General features: G+C 39.0%; 1 protein-coding gene across 2 annotated transcripts; it reads right to left on the reverse strand.

The window, feature by feature from the left end:
• Positions 1–1735: 1735 nt before the first annotated feature.
• Positions 1736–23361, reverse strand: LOC146753063 (AF4/FMR2 family member 4-like). Of its 2 annotated transcripts, none has more exons than XM_085531216.1 (18): positions 23288–23361; positions 18039–18075; positions 16270–16318; positions 14937–14957; positions 14330–14384; positions 13280–13317; positions 12779–12941; positions 11328–12263; positions 10558–10646; positions 9229–9466; positions 7257–7354; positions 6621–6684; positions 6336–6472; positions 5862–5933; positions 4660–4753; positions 4102–4145; positions 3043–3263; positions 1736–2466 (listed from the first exon to the last, which is right to left on the reverse strand). In XM_085531216.1, exons 5-18 carry the CDS (start codon positions 14381–14383, stop codon positions 2348–2350), a joined length of 2367 nt encoding a protein of 788 aa, XP_085387342.1. In that variant the 5' UTR covers position 14384; positions 14937–14957; positions 16270–16318; positions 18039–18075; positions 23288–23361; the 3' UTR covers positions 1736–2347. The 2 variants fall into 2 exon arrangements, with proteins under 2 accessions (XP_085387342.1, XP_085387343.1); XM_085531217.1 differs by lacking the exon at positions 23288–23361 and adding an exon at positions 19932–20154.
• Between the last annotated feature and the right edge of the window lie 948 nt (positions 23362–24309).

Here is a 24309-nt window from a genome sequence, read left to right on the forward strand (position 1 = left end):
CAGTTACCCAAAGACCCATTGACCTGGGGACAAGCAAAACATTTTTGTAAGAGACAACTGCGTGTAACACCAAAAGGTATTTGTGGGACTCTAAGGAAATAAAAAGAGAAAATAAATTCCCAGAGATGAGACCATTCCTGCTTACAGTCATGGTCACGGTGCACAAAGGAGCAAGCTGGAAGCAGCCGCACCAGCCGGTGCAGCACTACACAAAAAAAAACAACTATGAATGCAACTCCTACAAAGGTATTTTTTATATAGCGTCAAAAGAGTGCTAGGCACTTTAGAGTATTAAAGGAAAAATTAGTTGACAGTGTCCTATTAACCAGGATGCAGAATCTGAGGGTACAGAGTTTTGTCCCTATCAGCAAACACGAAAAGAATGCGATCTTGCACAGTGATTTAATAAAAAGGATGCTCCAACCAACAGACCTGATCAGTGATTCAGCTCTAACGGGAAAAGTCACAGGTCCGCTAACCAAACACATGTTGGTTCGTATGTAGCAAAGCTCTTCTGGAAGTACAAAACACGCTGGAACACAAAGGAAGCTCTACGAATATGCAGCTACCTTTTAGTAGGTTACTCATTTCAAAACTTCTAAACTCTTAAAGCCCATAGGACATACTGCAGTACTAAGTAGCGTAGAATTCTATTCCTTCTTTCGAGGTTGCCATGATTTTGGCACTTAACCACGACGACACAAAACTTTAGTGCAATATTTTTTCCTGAACGTGCACGTTCATCTCTGGTACAGAACTAAGGGTTAAATGGGAGATAAAACAAAGCAGCATTCCACAATCGCACTCTAAAGTATTCAGAGCTTGACTCTTTAGAAGACCACTGCAATGAGAAGTCAGTTTGCATGACAGACACTGGTACTTTTGAAAAAGAAATGGAATTTTACCCAAGTACTGCAGAAGACCACTGCATACAGTACACCTGGTCCTGCTGTAAAACATCTTGTAAACAGTTCATAAAATCTTCATCTAAAAGTAAGGCATAAGGCACACCAGACATGTTAGGGGCACTAAGCAATACTGAAAGCAGTAGCATTTTAAACCTTTGACTCAGACAAGCACCTCACCTTGTTTGCTCACCAAACACGAATGGGACCTTCATTAACATGGGGTAAATACAAGTTTTAAATCCATTCTGCATCAAAACGATTAGACAACTTCCCTGTAATAGCAGGTGTGCTCCCCCACCCCACAATGGCTGTTGCACTGTCATGCTGTAGTGTCCATTAACCACCAGACATTTTTTCAGGCAGAAAAAAAAATGGACCTCCGTCTCTACTTAAGATTCCTGATTTTCCAGTCAATGAGAAAGTTGCAAATGGCAGTTCTGGTAGGAATTTAACTACTGTTGGTTTTTTTCACCACAAAACTGCTGATTTTGCAAGTGTCAAAAAATGACAAACAAAATGCGTTTTAAATGAAGAGAGATTAAAAAAAAAGCACAAGATTGTCCATTTCAGAAACCTTTCCTATATGCCTTTCCTATCAGACCGAAGTTCATTCCTACACCATTACTCTGATATTACATTGAATGCAAATTGTTTCATGATTTGCTATAGTGTTAACCAATGGTTTGAAACTGCCTTGAAAGCAACCCAAGTCAGAACCAGCTAAATATTTTTCCATATAAATTTCTTTAAAATTCATTTAAATGAAATATTTTAATACGTAGAAGAGTATCTGGATTTTTTTCTATTTAGTACAAATTCTGCAATAATAAAACTCTAGCTGTCATTTATTAGTTGATCATAGGCATTAGGCATGAAAAGTATGGTGTTTCTACACGTTAGAACCTATCAATCCTAATTCCTTTTACAGGTTCTACCACCACAAGACATTACAGAGTAACAAAGCTCACAGAGTACTTAAATAAAGTGTCTATGTTTAATTTTTCCTAAGTACTTGGAAGGGTAAAATTTAGGGAAGAAACAGCTAAAAACTACCCAAAAACTGGGCTTTTCAAAATTAAAATTAAAAAAATTAAAATAAATAGGATTTAAACCGACTATTTACGTATTGTGATGGGAATTCCAATGACTGATCCATCCATGATAGATTAGCCAAGCTACACCTTTATATGTCGCAAATTTAAAAATATTTAAATAACTTAAAAAGGGAATACTGAAGGAGTTCATTAACAAGATCGTTTTGGGTTAAAACACAAAACACAAATCAAGATGGGAGACATGTGAAAGCATTCTTTGTTTTTAGTTTCAACTAAGCAGTGTGTTATGGCAGTCTTCCTTATTGACATGACACAGTGTTGTGGAGATAAATCAGAGGCAGCGAGAAAAATGTGTTCAATTTTCCATTCCTTCAGTTCGAAGTATCACTTGGCATCCAGGCGCAACCAGTGTAGTCCCTGACGGGTGTAACGCACTAGGTCTGTCATGATGCTCGAGTTAAAAACCAGAGGGCCCATAGCTTTATCCAGTTCGGCAAAGAACTCTAAAACAACAGAAACACAAATTAGGCACAGTCGTTCTCATTGGCTGCCGTAAGTGAAATATTGCTCTCCCTAAAAGAACACCACCTCAGCACAAACATTGCAGATCAAGGCAAAAGAAATGAAAGATGGCTGAAGATGGCAGAAGAAAGAGAAAGAGATCCTTTCTAAGCCCATTTCTTTACTGTTTTGCAGAAGGTAAGCATAATTACACTGCGGCCTAACTGTTACAAAGCATTCTTGGCCTTCTCCCTCGAATGTGTATATTCACTCCAGGATTTCAGAAAAGGAAATGCACCAAGTTCTACTTCCTAAAGAGAAAAACTTGCAGGAAATGCAAGACTTATTTATTTATTTTAAGCATAGCTGGTAGGAAATGTTAGATCTCCAACACCACCTGACAACCAGGACAGCCAGCCCAGAGCATTGCTGTCACCAAAGGAATTACTTTCCATCTTTCTTTTACAAAGGACCCAATTATTTATCATTATGCACTGTTAACTCCAAAATTGAAAACCTGTTAGAATTTAACACAATGTATACATCTTAGGTTACAACTTGCCTTTGCCTACCCTTACCTTTCTGTTCTTTAGACAGCTGTTCAGCTTGGTCCCAAATTTCAGTGGCATAGAGGAAGTTGGATGTAACTTGGACGTAGCTGGCTGCCATCTGATGGATCCTCTGGGGGATCGTCACCGAAGACCCACTCCCTGAAGGGTTGGCTGCCCCAGAGGAGTAATTTCCTGAATTCCCTGGAGACAGCTTTGGAGAGACTGGAGACGGCATACCAACAGGCTTGCTGCTTATCCAAAGGAAAACATTACATTGTAAAACACGCACACAGATATGTCAGGTGTGTCATGCAAATGTCTTCCTACAGCTCAGAACATGGGATGCTAAGGCACTCCTACTTCACACACTGAGAACTCAGGACTGGCCCTAAAACAAGTGAGCTTTTGAAAACCTCTCATGTTCCTCCAGCTCCTGTATTTTAGCCTCACAGCCAAATCAACATGCAGCATCTTTCAATCAAATCTGTTGTTTAAATAAATTGAACCTCACATAGTAATAATGAAAAAATTAAAGCAAGGCAATTATACTGCTGTTGTATTTTCAAATAACATGATGCATATCTGAAATGCCCTCCTAAAATTCTGGTTTTTGTTTTGTTTTGATAGAGTAATCTATAAAAAGTCTGTTGTCAGGTTTCAAGAACAGAAGTAAACTGCTGTACCATGGAAGAGCTTACTGTGAAAGCACTTGTAGCCATCTGGGCTACAAGTGCATCACTGCAGCACTAATAAAGCTATTGTTTTGAGAGCAAAAGCATTACATAAAACAACAAACCACTGAGACAAGTGACCTGTGTGTTAAGGACACACTGAGAAGTTTTTTGTTCATTCCTCCCAACAAGGAGTTGCCTGAGAATATCTCTGTACAGCACATTTCTCAACCTCTTATCAGAACACTTACCTGAACAAAGGGATCAAAATCTAGACCTTAGTACAATTAGAAATTAGAACAAAAACAACAGAAGCTCAAGAAAGTAAAAGCTGCTCTTTGAGCACCTCAAACTCACAGTTTATGTGGAGAATGAGCTATAAACATAGAAATACAGGTAAACTTTTACTACCTACCTTCCCATACCAGGTGACGGTGCTTGAGAATTATTATAGGAATTCTGTTGGGAAAAAGTAAACGTATGTTTATACCTCAGCTAATTATATTTTATCTGGTTGTTTAATTGCTCATTTCTGAACATGAGTTCTCATGGCTTTTCTTTTAAGCATATAATAATATCAAAATATCCTAAATAATATCAAAGTACTTTCAAAATTGGGAAAAGCATCCATTTCACTGATGACTAAGACACAAATCAGCAAAGTTTTAACTTTGTTATATCAACAACAAAATTAAAATTCTCTTTGAAGCCAACTAAATTTACTAAAAGCTGCACCAAAATATTAATAGGAAGCTATCATTAGGACCAATGGGTTGATGACATCATAGTCATGCTGTATCCTCCCAGCTTTAAACTGCTCAGCTTGAATGTACTTTCAAGGTCCATTCCTAAATTAGGGCATACTGGAAGTTCACGTGCAGCAATCTGAATACCAGGCAGAGGAATTTTAAGTAATGTAGAGCTTCAATTTGATTAGTTTTTTAATATTTGAAGAAAATATATATCCAATTACCTTCAGATGTTCAGTCAGAGTTTTAGAATATTTCAATGCACTTTCCTTTTTCAGTTTGAAAAGCCTTAGGTATAGTAGAGATTGGCACCGAAGACTAACCAAAGACAGAACAACAAAACATTTCCAGTTAAAGTCAAGCTTATCACAACATACCAAAAGTCAAAAATGGAGTACCCATGTTTTTAAAAGCTTTTCTCTCCCAACACTAAACAGCCAACTGTCAAACTGTAACTAGACAAAGTCCCACACCACCTTTACTTCTCAAGAAAGTAAAGAACAGTTTTGTGCCTTAAGCTGAAACTAGGTTGCAGTGACTTTACTGATACAGCCTTCACTTTTTTCTCATGTCAAGACACACTGAATCTGGTGCATGCTGCTATAGTCCCCCCTCCCTTTTCCACCTGACACAGTCAGCTTTGTTCAACTGCTTGCTGCAGCCATTTAATTAGTCCAGAAGGCAAATGACAATTCTTAACAGCTGTTTCAAGTTTTGCCATATCACTGTGTGAACACACAGCAAAGACCCCAAACCCTCCTTCTGCTACTCCTCCCAAATCCAATAGATAATTTCCTTTCCAAGAAAGTTTCAAAACAGAACTGGAAATTCATTCAAATGAGTAAAGCAGTGTGCTCTGATTATGTGATTTTACTAAAATTAAAGCCAAGACCAGACAACAGTTTGCTTGTTAATGTAATCTCAAAGTTTCCCGAAGCATTTAGGTCACAGCCCAACATCAGCTGACCATGCAACCAACTCAACAGTAGTCTGTTATTTTGGAACACTATAATTTACAAAGAGAGCAAATGAAGAGCTCAGTTCATCAACAGTAACTTTATCAAAACACTAAGGATAATGAAATTCACAAAGGCACCTCTATCATTTTTAGCCATATTAACAATTCCATTGCATGCGACAAGTTACCAATGACATCACGTTCTAAAATAAAAGCAGGAACTGACAGAACGTTATGGAAGTCAAAGTTGAAGTCAGTCAGTCATTTTCTTAATAGCTGAAAGACTTTGCTGTTGTTAACAAGCCCTTACAGTAATCGATCTATAGCATCAATGGTACTGAACAGTCAAACAGAAAACTCCTATTTGGTTCAAAACACCTGAAAACTCAGTGTAAGACAGCATTTCACAGACTGAAATCTGTGTGTGTAATTAATCAGTGTGTAATATAAAGTTCAGGATACACGTACCAAAGCACTGCTAGCCTTTTGTCTGCAGCCGTAGCATCTGGTGCCAAGTAATTCTTCAGTTTCATAGTGTACCTATAAACAAATCACCAACAAGAAAACTATCAAGTAAATGAAACATTATACAATCATTTATCAGCCACCAAGTTCTTATGAAATTCAACTTTCAACTCCTTCACTGTTTCAGGTCTTTCCCTCAGACCCTAAACAGAATGTGGCTAGGCAATAATTGGAATAGTTCTGCTCTGCACATGTCACAAATTGTTAAGACATCACAAACTTTGGAATAAAGGATCTCAGCCCTCAAGAACACACTTGAAGCTTCAGTAACTGGAACAAAGTGGCTAGTGATCCGTTCTTAGTGTAGAGCAAGGGACTCCAAAAGTTAGTGGCAGAACATGAGTAAAATGCAGAAGCTTTGATTTCCAGCCCTCTTCCCCAACCATCTGAGTTCTGTGTGTGCTTTACAGCGCTTACTTGATTAATTCCACAGTTTCTGAATACATAGTGAACGGGGACTTGGATTCCTGAGCATTTTTCTCCAATGCATTCCCACACTCAATGAATGACACCACTGCATCTAGGTAGTACACAGCCTTCTCAAACCTGTCAGACTGAGAAGATTGGATAAAAAAAAATAAGGAAAATATTGAGAGGAAATACCAGAAAGTTCTAGTACAGACAGGCAGCAACACAGCACAAGCAGTAAACAAACTCCAGCATAATGTGCAAATACTGGATAAACATTGTAGATTTGCTTACCAATGCATCTGCATTATGTTTTAACTTCTTTGCTTGCTGTAAATAATGATTAGCTGAGTAAGTCCTACAATAGAAGACACATTTAAGGAGTCAGACCACCTACTCTGTACTTCCTTTTATGACAAAAGTTTGTTAATGTTACAGCTTTCACTTCATCCCCCTCTAACTCAAGTTACAATAACAGGAGGTACTGCATCACAATCCCATTTGGGTTCAAAAAATGAAGGCTCCTCTTTGCTACCAAAGACAACAACTGCTCACCATGGGCAAAGCAGACTCTGTTAAAAGAGAACAGGCAGCAGTGATATCCTGAAAGTGTGTGATGGATACATCAACACTTAAAAACAGGACAACCCTGGACTGTTTAGATCTACTGTTTGGTCCATCCACGCTCTGCAGGAACACACAGGGCAGACTAGAGTTTCTCCTCAAGGAGTGCACCATCTGCCAAATATTTGGTGCACAAAGCAGGCAGAGAAGCACGTTGCTGCAGAACAGCATGCAGATCTCCAGAGCATGAACTAGTATTCAGCATCTTTTGTGAAGCAAACAGGACAACCCTTCTCCACAGAAGAGCTCACTGTGCTGCAAGATTAGCACCCCCAAAAAGGGAAAGGCACCCTCTGCTTTTCTTACCTGTCATCAAAAACAAGTTTTGCTCTTCTGGACTTTGAGCTCTCTGTAGATGGAGCAGAAACAGGAGGGCAGTTCGATGAATTGTTCAGAATCTTCTCCTGAAAGGAAAATGGTCACCGAATCATGTCAAGACTTTTTTTATTTTTATATTCTCAAAGACAAAGAGGAATTTACTGTACACATTTTTCCCATGATTTCACACTCTGTAAGCAGTAAGTTCAGTTTAGTAGCTGCTTTAGCTGCCATTCACCATACAATAACACAGTTTCCCTGAGGCTTTCATCTCATGCTGGCACAGGGGATGACACAGAGGCTATAATTAAGCTGAGCCCTACTACACTAGGAGATCTCCCTTATTGCTAAATCATGATTTTCCACTCTGAACAAAGAGGCTATATATACTTCTATGACTTCTCATGTCTTTCAACAATAAACTACTGAATGACTCTGGGTAGAAAAGATTAGTATTTCAGAAACACCAACTTCAAGGAGAAATAACAGCTGTCTTCACAACATGCTGCCCTTGCTCCCCTTAATTTTACATGGCTCAATGTGACACTTCAGGCTAAAGAAGGGACATCAAAACATCTTGTGAATTCTAAGTGAATCTCTTCTCACTAGATCAACAGCATAAGGCAATTTCCCAGCTTCAGTGTGCTTTCAGTTCTTTGGAGTCATTGTGACCAAAGGCCAATTACACAGAGTATTTAATAACCTGCCTTTATCAGATCCTTGCTAATTAGAAGGATCTCAAAGTTGCGAGGCACTGCAATTGCACAGCAATGCCCTAACTACCAGTGTAACATAAAACACCACCAAAACATGCAGGGAAATGCAGCATTTCCAAAGTATGAAAAGAAAATCATCAAACAAGTTAACAGCTGGTTTAGGGACAGTTCTATGCTGATGAATAAGGAAAGGCCAGAGCAGCAGTCTATGATGCAAATCTGCTATCTACAGGCTTCCTGTAAGTGCAGACACCGATGCACACAACCTTCCCAGGTTTCTAAAATTTCACAGTAATGGCATGTAAATTAATCCAGCAGGTCTCCCAGTTTAAATATTGCATGGACTCCACCCTAATGACTAAGCTACTTTCTGCCACTGCCGATGGCAATTTGCTGCTTCACTCCTCCCCAAATCAATTACCCTTCCTGAACACTTCAGAGCAATCAAGGAGAAATGGTACATTTGGAATCCCAAAGATAAAGGTGAAATCCCTCCAACTTGAACATATTACACTCAAATCTGGTTATACAACAGAAATTACTCTATGAAGATACCCAGATGTGCTCACAAGTTTACTCCTGTCCAGTAATACACATTTATATACTAACGAAAAAGCACATTACATATCATGACCTTACACTATCATCATCTTATAATGTTTTTGAAACCCTTCAACTACATATGTTCTTAATCTAAGTTGCTTAAAAAACACTTTCTGCATCACCTTTTCCACAGTGTTTTCTCTACTCTAACCACAGAGAGCTCTGTACCATCCTGATCTGGAATCAGATGAACCTTTCTAGAATCCTAGGGTGAAAAATGAGAGCCACAGCTTTGTATCTCAGCACTGTGCACGGACCCAGCTCCTGTTCTCCTTAAAACGAGGACAAGATCTGTACTTGCTCCAGCGACATAAGAGTAACCTCATTATTCATTCAGTGTGAGCAGATCTGTAGTGATATTTCTCATTAACAAATTAAACAGCAAATACGCAGCATCTGTCATCAAAAGATGACTAAATGCACTTTAGTAATTAACATAAATATTTGGTAGGAATAAACATTAGCATTCGACAATCTCTCCTAAGTTATTTTCCAATTTAGAGTCTAAGCACCATGGTACGAAACAAGGCAAATCTGAAACTAATTACATTTCAACAACTGCAAATTATTTAGATGACACTGCACGTCAAAATGCAAAGCCAAGAAATAAGTTCAAGGCATTCACAGAACAAGCCCTTTACCTTTGTTTCTTTAGCACTGCCAGAACCTTTTCCCTCTATCTTCCTCTGTTTAGAAGATGAGCAGCTTTTACTGCCACTGCTGCTGTCCTTACTAACATTGCTGCTGGACTTCAAGGATGATGACTGACTGGCTGTCCTCTTCCGGGACCCGTGCTCTTGTTTGGAATCCTTCTGAAGGACTGGGGCAGCAGGAGATGGCAGTAAATCCTTCTCTTTAACAGCACTTGGTTTTAAAGACCTGGACAAAATGAATACATTCAGTTTTGTTTTTTACTTTTCAAAATAGAAATAAAACAAAAATCCAGCATCACTTCTTTTTTTCTCTCCACACCCTTCCCCCATTTAAGCCTTTTCCCTCTCCTTTCCCCCCCCCCCAAAAAAAAATAATAAAACAAGATTTTTAATGTTAAACATAGCAAGACAGATTCAGAGGAAGCAAATTATCACCACAGTAACTAAACGTTACGAAGCCTGATTAAACTAGTTTTCACCACTTTATCTGTTCTGACCTGAAAACGCAGAAGGCAAGTTCTAACCATAAAACCACATCCCTCAACAGTTCTTAAAAACACCCTAAACACTTGTAATGTTAGAAATGAATGCCAGCGTTAGCGCCAGTCTGTCTATTGCAGACAAGTCAGCCTAACAGCTCAGAAAAAAGATGGCCCAGATAACTGTTCTCTAGAAGCCATTGGCCTTTTGGTACAGTCTTACCTTGGCTGCTGAGGATTCCAGTTGCTAATTCTGGCATCCCTTTTCACAGAGAACAGTACACAAAATAACTATTTACATGAAGTTTTTGAAAAACCATCTTGTTGCATTTAACCAAGTGCCCTTCAGAAAATCACACCAGCAACAAAACAAAATATCAGGACTAAAGGAAAAAAAACATGACAGACGAGCATCCATTTTTTCTACATTTCTTAACAGAAACAAAGAAGGCATTTAATTCAGAAAGACTTCTAGCATCTGTAGCCAGAAGCTGCAGCTTCTCACACATCAGTAATTCAACAAATATTCGCTGTAGAGAATTTTTTTTCCATGATATAATTATACCAGCTGTCTGTTGTTTGATCTGAAAAAGGTGAACCCTTCATAGTAGGGTTTACCTAGTCAATATTTTCAGTTATGGATATGAATTTCCACCAACAACTAATGGAAACTTCAAACTGAAGAATCAGAAACCATGAAATATTACCCACTGATTAGTAAGGAGACATTTTGTTGTGGAGGAAGGAGAAGAAGGTAAGGGAGAGATGGATACAGGCATGAGTCTTCTCCTTGATCACTCTGAGCCTTCAGTGCTGAAAAGACAGGCAAGATACTCACTCCCTACTGCTAGAAGTCTTGTGTCCTGATGGAGCTTTTTCTTCCAGTTTTGTTTTCTTGCTTTCACTGGCTCTGTTTTCATCCTCATTCTGAATACAGCAAACAAGAAACACATCCAGATAAATGTCTACATTTACAGCTTCACGAAGACAGTAATTTTTCACATTTAACGGATTTAATTCAGTGGGCGTCTTGCAGCGTACAGAATAATACCTGTACAGGCTACAGAAACATCCCCTGAAGCAACTACCTTGTATCATATATTTGAAAAGTGGCAGTCTCAAGTTGTTCATTTTATAACACGCATATCACTATGAAATAACAAAAATCTGCCAAAGGCTTTGGTACGAAATCAGATTTTATGCTGGGGAGTCAAACACAGGTGTCTTATGAATGCCAGGAACTGTAAAACCCATGGAGTCTGTAAGAGATGTCGAAGACCAGATTTTTATATAAACCTAATCCTAAAGTTGAAGAGTTTAAGAGGATACACAATCTGTGCTACCTACCAGGAATGCAAGCTACAGTGCTAACACATCTAAAGGTACAACCCTCTGCCTTTCATGAATGAAAACTCCAATATTCCCTATTACAACGGCACAGGAAGGATCAATTTATTCTACATAGAATAGGTAGGCAAAGTAATCTCCTAAATTACTGAGCCACTGCAGTGAGGTATGACATTGGTTACTGGGCCATATGCTTAACCCCTTTAGCAAGATACTAAAAGGCTAAGATAGCAGGCAAGATTTTATTTACGATACTGTTACCTGTTTATGTTTCCTTTTGCCTTTTGTGGAACTCTTATCAGAAGGCTGCTTCTGAGATTCTCTTGCATGCTTCTCTGGCACATTTTTCTTTTCCACTTTGGGCACATCAGCATCCTTGTAAGGCTTCCCTGGTATTCTTGATAAGAGGCTCAGGTATCCATTTTGTGAAGGTACCCACTTCACAATAAGTGGGTACCTTTCATCAGGATCGCTGAGTGGTGAAAGAAGCTCTTTCTCTTCCATAGGAGAGAACATTCTTTGCCGAAAAAAGCTGTCATCCTCCTCCATGGAAGATTTAACAGGAGTCCTATTGCTCTCGGAGTATTTGGGTGTTTGTGATGAAGGAGGCAGGCTTTCATTTTCATCTGAATCAGAGGATGAGGTATCTGTTTCTATGAATTCCCTGGATTTCTGGGCAGATTTGCTTGAAGCCTTGTATTTCTTTTTCTCTGTTGTAGGCCGAGGGGAAGATTTGGGCTCTTTCTTTATATTAGGTTTTCTGGAACCTTTAGTGGCTGCCTTATGCCTGTTTGAAGGTATGTTTGTTGCCATGTCTACTGGGGTTTCACTTTCTATTTTAAGACCTCCTCTAGGCTCTTCAACAGATGTCTTTTCTGCTTTCTTGGGCTGCTTTTTACCCACGGTCCTCCTCTGTGTTGAGCTGTCACTCTGGGCAGGTGATTTCTGCGTGCCACGACTGCTCTCTGAGCCCTTTTGGGTGGGTTTGGAATCTCGCCCTGGTGTTGAAGTAATCGAGTCCTTGGATCCGCTTTGATCAGCGTACCCACTTCCTGTTCCCTGATCCCGTCCCTCTTTTTTGTAGCCTTGTGAGGATGGGATGTTGCTGTCCACAGAAGAAGCTGGTGACACTTTATGTGAATTAACTTTGTTCAACCAGTTATCCAGTTGCCACTTGTTTGTTGGCGGTGGCTCCGGCTAAAAACAAATTTCAATAAAGCACTGTTAGATACAGTGTTTCACGTGGCTTCCATCTTTTCTGCAGCCCTACTGTGCTGCAAGCCAAAGCAAGCGGTGCACTCGAGCATCTGAGGTCAGTAACTAATGAAAAATGCATATAACTACAGATAGCAGGTCTGCTTTTTCCTTCAATCAGAAGAACTGCAGTCCACAGGAAGCACTTGCTGCCATGGCATTCCAGACTAAAAGTTACTGGTTTTTAAGCTACTGTTCCCATGTCTTCTGCACTCCAACAGATAACTATGGTAAAAATCACCTCAAATAGCAAATGTGTGCTTATAGAAAATATAGTTATCATGTCAAATTACAGGTACTTTAGCAAAAGAATATGTGGAAATATGTGGAAATAATTCTACACTTGACAAGTTTTTGTTAAAAAAAAAAAAAAGAGACCGAGAACATGTTCATTTTTTTCTGCTTTTAAAACTCAGGATTAATGCCTGATGACAGCCCAAATGCGTGACAAATCCTACCTCAGGGGATGCACTCTGTGATGGTTCATTAGCTTCACTATCACTGGAACTGCTTTCACTTTCAGAGTCAGATCCTGAACTGCTTTCAGACCCACTGTGGCTGCTTGAGTCATCCCTAGAATTATCTGCTCCTTCACTGTTATGTTGTGAAGGTTCAGAACTACTGAAAACAAAAAGGAAGAAAAATAAACAAACATTACTCAGTGCAAAGGCATCCTGGAAGTTCTTCCATTAGGAAGGATAAAATGTAATATTTTAACTAACATTTGCTAAAGAGTTCAACTGAGCACAATTCACCTTGTTCCCCTCCCCCTTAACAATGTTGTCAGTATAATATTTGCAGAATATGTGTTGGCCACTGATTAAACTCTAATCACCTTCTGGTCTAATCAAAGACAAACAACTAACACTGATTTTAGAAACGAGATCAAGCCAGAAGCGCTGACTGGACCAAACATCACTACCATTGGATTGCAGCATAGAAAGTAAAGGAATGCCTACCTTCCAGGTGTGCTCCTTGGAACTGTTTTATCACAGTCCTGCAATTAAGAAGAAGAGCATGAGGCTTCTAGAAGCATATGCAATTACATTGCAAAGTATTGATATCAAGTCTTAAAGATTCTAAATACTTAGCCTGAAGAGTGCTCTAATTCAGAAATACAGAGGTTTAAATTTGCCTGCCTTTGGCTTGTACAAAAGGAAAAATAAATCACAGTTCTTTTATCCAAGCTTTTACCACAAACGTGTCATCTCAGAACCCTCCATATTCTGACAGTAGTTCTGAGATTTCCTATTTTCTCCACTCCCCCATGCCATGTTTTAGAACCAGATGATACAAATTTTTACTGTGCTATTCCAGAAATGTTCCATGCCCCAGTAATTAAACAACTAAATGCACCATCTTCAAGTTTTCCATGTGAAAAAATAACAAACAGCGGAACTGAGAACAGCAAAAAAAGCAGCATGGACTTCTGCTGGGTAGCACAGACTCAAGAGGTATGTTTAATTCAGCAGGCTGAACACCATCTCTGGCTGGAGATGCACAGAGTTAATATTGCCAAGGAGCAAAAGATACGATAAAAATAAAGGAGCTGCTAGACTTATAGTTACAGAAACAACCTGGGAGTAAAAGACACACACAGCAGCTCTTATCCCGAACAGTTGCTGCATGGACATCTGTGTGCCATGCACTCTTTAGCCAGCACAGAACAAGAGGGGCTCTCCCTTAGGTGGCAGCCCATTGTGTGTGTTAGGAAACTGACTCTGTTTCCATTCCACATTTAGAGAAAGCCCATTTGAAATCATCAAAGCATGAGTCCCTAGGTAAAAAAAAAAAAGTACTGTTCTCACAAAACCAGATCATTTTCCTCACATTTGCATTTTAGAGTACCTGAAGTTTGTTTGAAAACTTGCTAATTGTTTTTCGTAGCTCAACTGCAAATTCTCCTTCAGCTGTTCAGTTTGCTGTTGGACTACTGAACATTGCTGATGTAACAAACCATCAATACACTTGGTTTATTCTACTGAATCTTTGGTATCTTGTGAACATACCTGCTCTCCATCGCTGTCTTCGCTACTGCTAAGTTTTAAGTCATCTTTCAACATACTAAGTAAGTAAAAGGGAGAAAGTGAGACAAGTTTTTCCATGTAATTTAATTACATTCAAAGCACTCTTCTATATTCCAACAAGTTACTGTTTATGCTACAGAGCTGGGTGTGTGGGTGAAATCCACAAGTTACCATTTAAAACATTTAATGTCTAAGAATGGCAAGTTAAGTCATTCTTTAAAGAAAACTACGGGCTGTAGTGCTTTGATTCCTTTGTTCGTTCTTTAAAGTTTAGAAAGGAATTCTGACACGTTTTACTAATGCAGGTGGAGCTAAAACATCTGCGTTCAACCTCTTACACACCACGGACAAGAATACTGTTTCCCATTGAATTAAGAAATGTGATTGCTTCATGTCTAGTGGCAAAATCCCAACTGTTCGACATCATAAATTTTCTACTATTCTTCAAAGGTATAATTGCTCCTATTTAGGGTAGTCATACATACACATACTATTTCATGACACTGAAAGTACAGGAACACAAAGAAAACATAGTGGGGTATTTGTGCTTATTTAAAAACACCTTCGTTACAAAAATAAAACGTCTTACTCTGTCTGGTTCGATTCACATCTGGAGAAAGAAGATAAGAAAGGATTAGAATACTTCCCAATTTCACAGTACAGCTGTTCTACTTATAATCTGAAAAGAAACAGCAACCTCGAGAATCTACTTAGACATCTATTTTCAGCTGCTACCCTTATCAAAAGATGCATTTATCTCACTTTTTAACGCTTTCTTAACAGAGCACAATCGCTTTATCGGAAATTCTATTGACACAGCAAACATCTCCTCACCCCTCTTCCCATGCACCTCACTTTAACTAATGTGAAGTGCTAACTCCAGTTCTTGCACCTTCCTACACCCTCCCATTCTGGAACCAGCACAGCCCTTTCATAGAGGACTACACTGCTATAACAAAAGAAAAGCCAAATGATGAACTCCTACTGCTACCACTTATTGAAGTGGCTGTGTATAAACATCTGAAACCTCATGTTTTAAGGAACTGACATAGTCTATAATAAATAAATAAATGAACAAGCCACTCTTCAATTATTTCCCATTTCTTTCTCACAGATGATTTGTTTTTTAATCTTATTAATACTAAAAATGTAAACAGAAAAACTAAACTTCATTTCGTAACTGCATCACAGCAAATACTAACTTAGAATACCTTCAGAATCTGCAGTTGCTTTCAGTAAACATTCCATCAGGTGGAATGGGCATTTTTTGTTTGGAAATTGTATTTAAACAGAATGTAATCAATTTTCAGGTATGAATAGGGCAGAAGACAGTTAGATTCTTCCTGCTGCTTTTTTATTTTTTCTTTCTGATGTCTGATTAATGAAGCATAATGTTAGGTCTGTGTACGCAACTAATAAAAATGCCTGTCAGTCACTTAAGAGAATGAGTAACTACTCGTACAAACTTAACTAGATCTCAAACTTAATTTACTGTCTCCTCTAATAACAGAACAGTTCCTCATCCTATTTGTGCAACTGCAACAAGCTGCTTCCAGCTGACAGCTTAGCAATGCACGTTTAGTAAATCCTGTCCCATCCTGCCCATTCTCACACACTGATACACTTCCAGCTCACCAGCCAATTCCTAGGGCCAAACTCCTGCTCAGTATCCTACAGCTGAGAAGAAAGCAGGGGGATGGAAGGAAGGCATAGCGCACCTGTTACACCGGTGTGCCATTATTTGCCCTACTGTTCCTGAAAATAGGTTGAAATCAACTTTTTTTTCCCTCTCCTGTCAGTTAAGTGTAAAGCATGACAAAGAGTGTGCAAGAACTGACACATTCTGGTAAAGAAACAGCTACTTCCAGAATCTTTTAAAAGTTGACTGTTACGTGAGAAATGTTTTCTCAACTGCTACTTACGATTTGGATTGATGGCCATTGGATGTTTTTGATGAAGGATTATATCGTTCTAGAAGGAAAAAGAAATAACGCTGTACTCTTTTGGACACAGACAGCAAAACAGTCACTGCAAAGTGGACAGAACTAAACAGGCTTAGCCAAACAAACTCAAGAATGGCGGAGTGAACAGGAGAAAGAGAGACCAGCTGACGTCAGGTGCAGCCTCTCACACATTGACCAAGTGAGAGAGGAGCAGAGACAGACTGCCAAGAGAAGCAATGACCTTAATCAAGAAAATCTAGAAGGCTTTTTTAAATCGTTGCTGTCTAAACCAACACACACTTAATATGTTTCTGAAGGTGTGAAAAACTTCTGCTTCTATCAAGGTAGGATACAAGTGACAATCCTGAAGTAAAAGAGGATAGGTCTAGCTTAGATATTAGGAAGAAATTCTTTAGTCAGAGTGTGGGGAAGCCCTGGCACTGCTGCCAGAGAGCTGTGGGTGCTCCATCCCTGAAGCCAGGCTGGGTGGGACCTGGGCAGCTTGGTCTGGGGGGAGGCTTGGAACTGGATGGCATCTAAGGGACCTTAGAGCCCAAACCCTCCCATGAAAATTATTCTATTACCCTCTACATGCTGAGGAGATCAATTAAATCAAGTTTTTAATCTGTTTCAGCATTCCTACGCAGCTTTTTAGTGAATGAAAAGTCTTTAAATCCAAAAAGCAAACTCATAAACCAAACCCTACAGTTAGAACACTGTGATATAATCTGCTTTTTGGTTTGTCTTCTTTTTCCTTCCCTGTTCTTTAGTTCTAGTAAATTACTAAACATAGCACAACAGAAACAATATCTGAGGTTGTTGGAAGTGTCACAGAAAACTGAAAATGGAGCTGAGAAATGGTTCTGTGTTTTTATCTATTTGGCCTCCCTGATGACATACCTAAAGATCAGCTGTTTCCAGAATGTAACCTATTGGCTAGCCTTATGGAATTAAGTTTTAATTTGTTTCCTTAATTCCCCACTGTATTAGGAGTTTAGATTAAGCTGCTTGTGAATACCTAAGAATAAACCATTCCGCTTTTACTATTTAATCTGTTTAATCACTTTGACAGGGACTGGTAAGACTGTTGGAAGGCAACAGCACAAATCTAATTCATTTTTGCCAGATATGTTACCTGGTTAAATGCTTCATTTCAGTAATATTCAAAATGAAGACACAGTCAAATAGGAATAAAAGGTGCATTTGTCTAGACTTTGGAAATACATTCTGGGATAATACACTCAAGAATATTAACAATTCTTGAGCAGTTCTCTTCAATTTTCATATCCATAATGCGAAAGTGGACAAGAAAAAGGAAGAAAATGCATTGTGCTTTTTCTATTAAAATATGAACTTCGTTGCTTTCCAGCATACCCAGGGGTTTTCTCTGTGGGTGTTTTCACACTCAGCTATTTTCAATCATATCAACCAAGGAAGCCTATTTTTCGAGAATTAAAAAAATAACAACAATTTAAAGAAACAATTTTATTTTTTTCCCCTTTTCTAGAAGTTATGAGTGAGTTACACAACAGTTATTAACTTTCCAGTTCTCAGCAAGAAGCCACAAATAAAATCAAGTGTTTATTTCATAAGTCTTGAGAAAATACAGACAACTTTTACGTGCAACCCCTTCCATTACCAGCCTGGAGAGGTCTCATGATCTAATGGCCTGACTTCTTAAGGGGTACTAAGAATACTCAGTTGTAACAAAAACACTGCACATAGGAAAGGAAGTTTAATGTACTTACTCTGTTCTCCAGTGCCAAAACTGGACTGTTGAGACTCCTAAGGGAACAAAAGATCACAGGAGTTTTTTCAAAGGGAATTTTAACATCTCAAAAATCATGCCATAATCAAGCTATTGTTCTGACTTTAAAGGATGGCACATATCCTTTAAAAAACAACAACAAAACAAAACCAACACCTACTCCCAAAGAAAACCAACATGCTAAAAACAAAACCCAGTGGTAACAACCAAACAGAAACAGGGAGCCCTTTCCTGGGCCCAAGCTGCCTTCCCCAGCAGTGACAGAGCAGCGAGTACATGGGAAGAGCATCCTTAGCTCATCTGTCCCACTGACCCATCTGTCCCTGCTTGCTTGCTTGGAAGATGGGCCACGTGCAGTTGTCATACACAGTACCTGAATCTCCAGAAACTGTGCAACTTCTGCAAACCCTATCTTCCCTTTCTCACCTTCATCCAAATCCTCATGTAACTGAGCAACCTGGCTGTATAAAAGCCAACAGACAGTGATAAATACCTGCCTCGATATACAGTGGATTTGCTGTCTATGAAACTAGCCTTGAAAGACAGAGCCTCGCCAATTCTAGCACTGGTAAGATCTCTGTATTCCTGTTCCAGAAAACCCAATTCTGCCTCCTGAAACACAGTACGTTATCAAACACTTGAAATGTTAAAAAATAAATAAATAAACAAATAATCAGAGAGTATTGTGTTACTGAAAACCTACTTCTAAGCTAGTGTGCCATTTTAAAATAGGACCTTCCTGACCTCCTTTTAAAATGAGGACAACTGCTGACCTTACGCATAAAAACAGAGAATGTTTGAGTCAATTCACCAAGCTGATAGATGTACTCTGTGACAGTGAATTGCAGAGGTTTGGGGCACTGCTGTACAGCAGTCTTCACAAACAGCCAGCTCAGTGACGTGATGCAATTTATAAATGCAGTTTCCAATTGTAACTTCATAAACACACAAAAGCTCTACATGGCAAGGCATACTTACATATATCTGACTTCCTTTAACATTTTTATTTCAAAAGTGGCAGCAGTTGAAATCATGACTTGAATGAGTATTGTCAGTGGAATGGAGAAAGAGTGCAATTTTCTCAAAAACAAAACCTCTTAGGGAACTTTAAGATGTTCCCAATGCCCTTCATCTTTACTGACTGAAAGAAGAGACATTAAAATCAACCTATGGTTAAACTGCAAAGTCAAGATCAAGTTGCAGAAGTCTTCTTACTTCAACAGAGAGCAAAAGCCGTACTCTCTTCAGAATACAAACTGATTCTTATCTTTCACACAGGTTCAATGAGTACAAGCATGATTCCTCAGTTTCCTTTTTCCTGTCAACTAAGACAAGTAGGTAAATACTTGATAAAAGTACCTGATAAAATGTAGGTAAAACCAAAAAAAAGACCCTACAGTAATCAAAATACCACATATGCAGAACGACTGCGCTGTGCTGAGCACAAGATGAGTAACTGGGACTGTTCTCATCAATGTACATACCATAAATTCTACAGAAAGTGTCTGCCTCAGTGCTTACCTCAGCCAGCTTCCTATTTCTAAGGCAGTATTCCAGTTAAGGGCACTTTAACGAGGTGTTATGCTTAAATGTGCAACTTCTTCCAAATAACTCACCATCTATTTTGCCTCTGAATACACGTCTCTCAGAAACTCAAAGATTAATAAAGAAATAAACAGAAATATATATTTTTTCAAGTCCAATTTCTTGAGAAAGAAGAAATTAAGAACATTTTGAAGGATGGAAATGCTTTTCACAAAAGCACAGCAGATTGCTGAAGTTAAGTGGAAGACACTTCAACAGGTAAGAAACCATTGCTTGGACTCTGACACAAAATGGTGATTAGAATGGTAGTCAGGTACATAATTCTTACCTGTCCATTTTTGGTTTGGCTGTGGTGAATAGGATCCATTTCCATTTAATATCTGACAACCCAGGTCAGACCTCACTTTTAATTCTCAGAATAAAGTTTCTGGATCACAAGGATCACAAGGGATCGACGCAACTGACTGCTGCCTTCACAACTACTACAGCACGGGACACTGAGCAAACCCAGAGACCAGTGCACCTCTTCAGAGATGTCTGCAGGTCACCGCTCAGGTACACAGACATAACAGCTGTCAGTGACATCACACTCCCTGTTCTATGATGGAAAGATTCCATCCAATAAGAAACAGCTGCATTTCTGAATATATTTTACAAACACACCAGTCCTCCTGCTCTGCATTTTTTGACTGTGAACCCCTGGCTTTAAAGACTTACTCAGGATGAAATTACAGAGCGTTAGGTGATGGGATAACATTTTTATCAAGAGTCAGGAATCTGTTTTTCACAGCACCCATAAAACTTTTTATGACCTATTTTCATGAAGTTTTATCTTCTGATTCAAAGACTTCCTGATAATTATAAGATATATTTATAGTAATGCAGACAGGCCCCAGTCAGGATTTTGGGTCTCTGCAAACACTTGCTGCACACAAGGAAAATGATCTTATGCCAGCAATCTTAGACATAAAATCCACCCATCCACCAAAACGAGCCTCATTTTCTACATGTAGGCAAAGTGTACCAGACTTCTGCACACAAGAGAAATGCTGTGAGATGCTGCAGCATATAACTTGTAAATAAATAGAAAGTTAAGGAGAATAAGATTTTCTAGAACAGTGTGGCTTGATTCAAGTAAACCAGCGCTGTGTTCAGCCTTCTGAATTCTGTTCCGGGTCTAGGCTGTACAAGCCTACGGCTCACTAACTTGCTGGAATTTGGAGAAATCCCACTGCCAAGAATGACAGAGGGGAGAAGGCAGAGGAAATTACAGACTTTGGAAACAGAGAATTTGACAAAGTTCCATGGCTAAGATGTACGCACACAAAATAAATAGGCTGGCAGAAAGTTGAAAGGCTCAGGGCAGCCATACATGGAATTTTTTCGCAAACTTTGTGAAGAAACACAATCCAAGGTTGACAGATTCAGAAAGAAAAACACAGCCTCCCTTTTGTGTTCAGACGTCAACAAGGCTGTGCAATATTATGCAGTTCCTATCTGCAGCACAAAGGCCTTTGTATTTCTGCACACTTTCTTTCCCCCCCTGAATCAAACAGCCACTGAGAGAAGAACGTAGGCAACACAGGCTGCTGACACCAAAGCTGCCCATAGCTCTGGGCTACCCAGGCAGTGACAGTACCAGGACCATCCAACCTTCTGTCAGCCTGTGGCACTTTGGTGGATGTGCACTTACAACACACAGCCTGGAACATTTGGCCAAAAAGCAACCATGAGTTGTAGTCGGAGCCTTTTGGAAAGCTCCATTCACACACTGCTCTGAATTCTTAAATGTTGAAAAGCTGGATAACTTAAAAAGTAGTCTGTCTGTGTGCTTCAAACAAAGAAGTAACTAACAACTCTATTAAAATCTTTGATCAAATTTAAATGCAACTTTGCCCAGTTATCATTTTCTCATTTTATTTCATATGGCCAACAAAGTATCTGTGAAGAAGATTTATCCTTCAGCCTGGGAAGACACAAAAACACCCAGGACACAGAACTCTAAGAAAAGCATTATTTAAAGCATTGCTTTTTAGGGAGGCAGGTGAAAGGAAGCAAACTAAAATGTCAGCCATATCTATTTATCAAAGACTACCAAGGGCTGAATGAAAGAACTGCCATTAGCAAATAAAAAACCACTTCTATGTGTTCTTCTGCATACAGGCCCCTTTAAAACTGCCCTCTTGATTGCACGTCAAATAGGATTTCCTATACAGAGGAGATTACCACTGTCTTAGCAGAGGCTGAGAAGACACCTGTTCATAGAAAATAATGACTAAATCCCTACAGGCAGAGAAGAGAAGGAAAAAGACCAAAATACTTTGCAATACTTCATACTTATTTTGACAGTTTACACTTATTTTGATAGAAAGAAAGCCAAATGAAAAGTGTCTATTGATGCCCAATCCATGCTTATTCTCTAAAAAATGAAGCTGTTGTTAAAATCTACACAGTCAATAGAGTTTTTAGTCCCATGCATTAGAAGGTGAAGGAAACAGGCAAGCAGCCACACAAGTGAAAAATACTAATTAAATGGCCTGAAGATCCCTGTATCTTAAACCCCTACAAAGAGTCACAGTGACCCAATTCTCCCCAACCAACCACAGTAATGCAGTTCTTTCCCTCCCTCTGCTCATCTTTTTCTCCCTCAAATTTCCTCTTTCCCCTGAGAGGCAGATGAATTACAGCTGACTTCAAATAAATGGATCAATCACTTCACAAACTCAGTTCTGTTATTTTCTTATATTCCAATTCTCATTCTGGGCAAAGAAAGTGGATTTATTTAATCTGCAGCCAAATTCTAGGCCTTCAGCCAAGTTTCAACTGGGATTTTAAGTAGTACTTCTGTACAGCACCACTTAAATTGACCAAGAATAGTTGAAACACTAACCAGTGCTTCAAAGAATGTATAGGTGAGCTGCATGGAAGACTTTAAGAACTGTAGACATTGTCACCTTAAAGTCTATAATGTATTGGTCAGACAACGCTTTACTTAGCAGTAAAATAACATCAGCTCAACCTCACCACTCAGTTATGTAATTTTTAATTGGTATTTATACTGGAATAACTTGTTGCCAACACAGTTATAGGGGTTCTTTCCTGAAAAACCAGTTGGGGTTTTTTCTGTTGTTTCTTTTTTGCCCTTCAAATCAGTTTTACTGTATCCCAACCAGCTTTAGTTAGCTTCATACTTGTAGGTTTTAGTTATCAGGCACAGCAAACAGAAGGGAAGACAGGAATCAAAAAACTCGCAACTTCCCTCCTGAGGGAGAAAAGTCTTCAGCTGCAATGTTTGACCTCCCGCAAACAAAACAGAGATAAGGGAATGGCTTTGTTTTCAAAGTGAGTTTTGAACTGTATAATGAAAACCTTCAATGGTACCACTTAATGACCACTGCAGCAGAAGCAGAAAAAAGGTTTTTTCAAAAAATAAATTATCTTGTCTCATTATCCCTTTCCTCCCTTGAAAATAGTCCCTGCTTCATAAGTATTAGCATAAATCTGCCTATGGAGATGATTAGTAACTAACTGTCCATCCTTAGTTTCAATACTTGCTTAAATGCTGGTTAAGGTGACAACTGGGACCTGAAAAGATTTCAGATATAAACAGATTTGTAGCACATATTTCCCTACAATTTCCACTACAAAACAAAAAACACATTTGTACAAATGGCAGAAACTCACAACTTTGTACGGTTCAGCAAAGAGAGGAGAGTTGGGTGGAAAGGCTTCTTCACCCTGCTGGATTTCTTGATTTCGCCTTTCCCTTTCTTTCATACACAGCACATTTCGGTCTTCACGGTTCATGTTGCTGCAAAAAACAACCAACAATTCCCTGGTCACAGAAGGAAAGAGGAGGATGGAAGCACACCCTGTTCTGCAAGAGATCCCAGGCAAGAACCCCCCGCTGACTGCAGCTCCTCAAAACTGAAAAGAAGTTTGTCCAGCTTAAAACATTTCACATTTAGAGCAGCTATAACCTACAATCTGTTCCTGACAGGGACAGTTTATGCACTTAAATAAATAAATCACAGAGTCCTCAGGCAAACAACTGGAAGTTGGAGCCTTCAGCTCTGTTGGCACTGCGATGCAGCAGTCAGGAGTTGTCCAGGCTCCAGGAAATCCAGAAGGATCGGCCCCTCTGGTAGCCCAACAGACAGCACACATTACAGTGCTCTACTGCAAAAATGTAGATCAAAAACATAGAAATCTCACATATTACAAATCTTCCTTGGAAGCCTGGCCTTGCTGCTTGCATTAACAGCAATGTGTCAAATTGCAGAAATGCAAAATCCACAAACAAGTCAGCAATGATTTCCTTTGAGGTTCATAAAGCACCAGGACTTACAGGAGTAAACAAAATAAGGTATAAATAAGGTCTCTAACTCTTTTTTGTACGTGTTATGCTGTACTTTGCATTAAGAGATTTATAAAAGTGGCTTCTTGATCTACAAAATGATGGTAGGTGCATCCAGAACATAAATACTATTCCAATTTAAGTGTAAAATGAAAAAGGTGTCTGCTCAGAAAGTCATTATTTCATATTTTCAGACAGCTGCCTGATTATTAGAAATACAGCATCATAATCCTGCCACAGAGCTCATCTGAAAGCTCTATGAAACCAGCTGTTCCATTCTGGGCACAACTTCCACCTACCACTCAGCTTTTAAAAAAACATTATTTGTGCTTTTCACCTTAAAATCATT

This window comes from Coturnix japonica, unplaced genomic scaffold (assembly GCF_054131305.1).
Source record: "Coturnix japonica strain WE unplaced genomic scaffold, WE-NBRP24 Scf040, whole genome shotgun sequence".
In the NCBI taxonomy this organism is placed as follows: domain Eukaryota; kingdom Metazoa; phylum Chordata; class Aves; order Galliformes; family Phasianidae; genus Coturnix; species Coturnix japonica.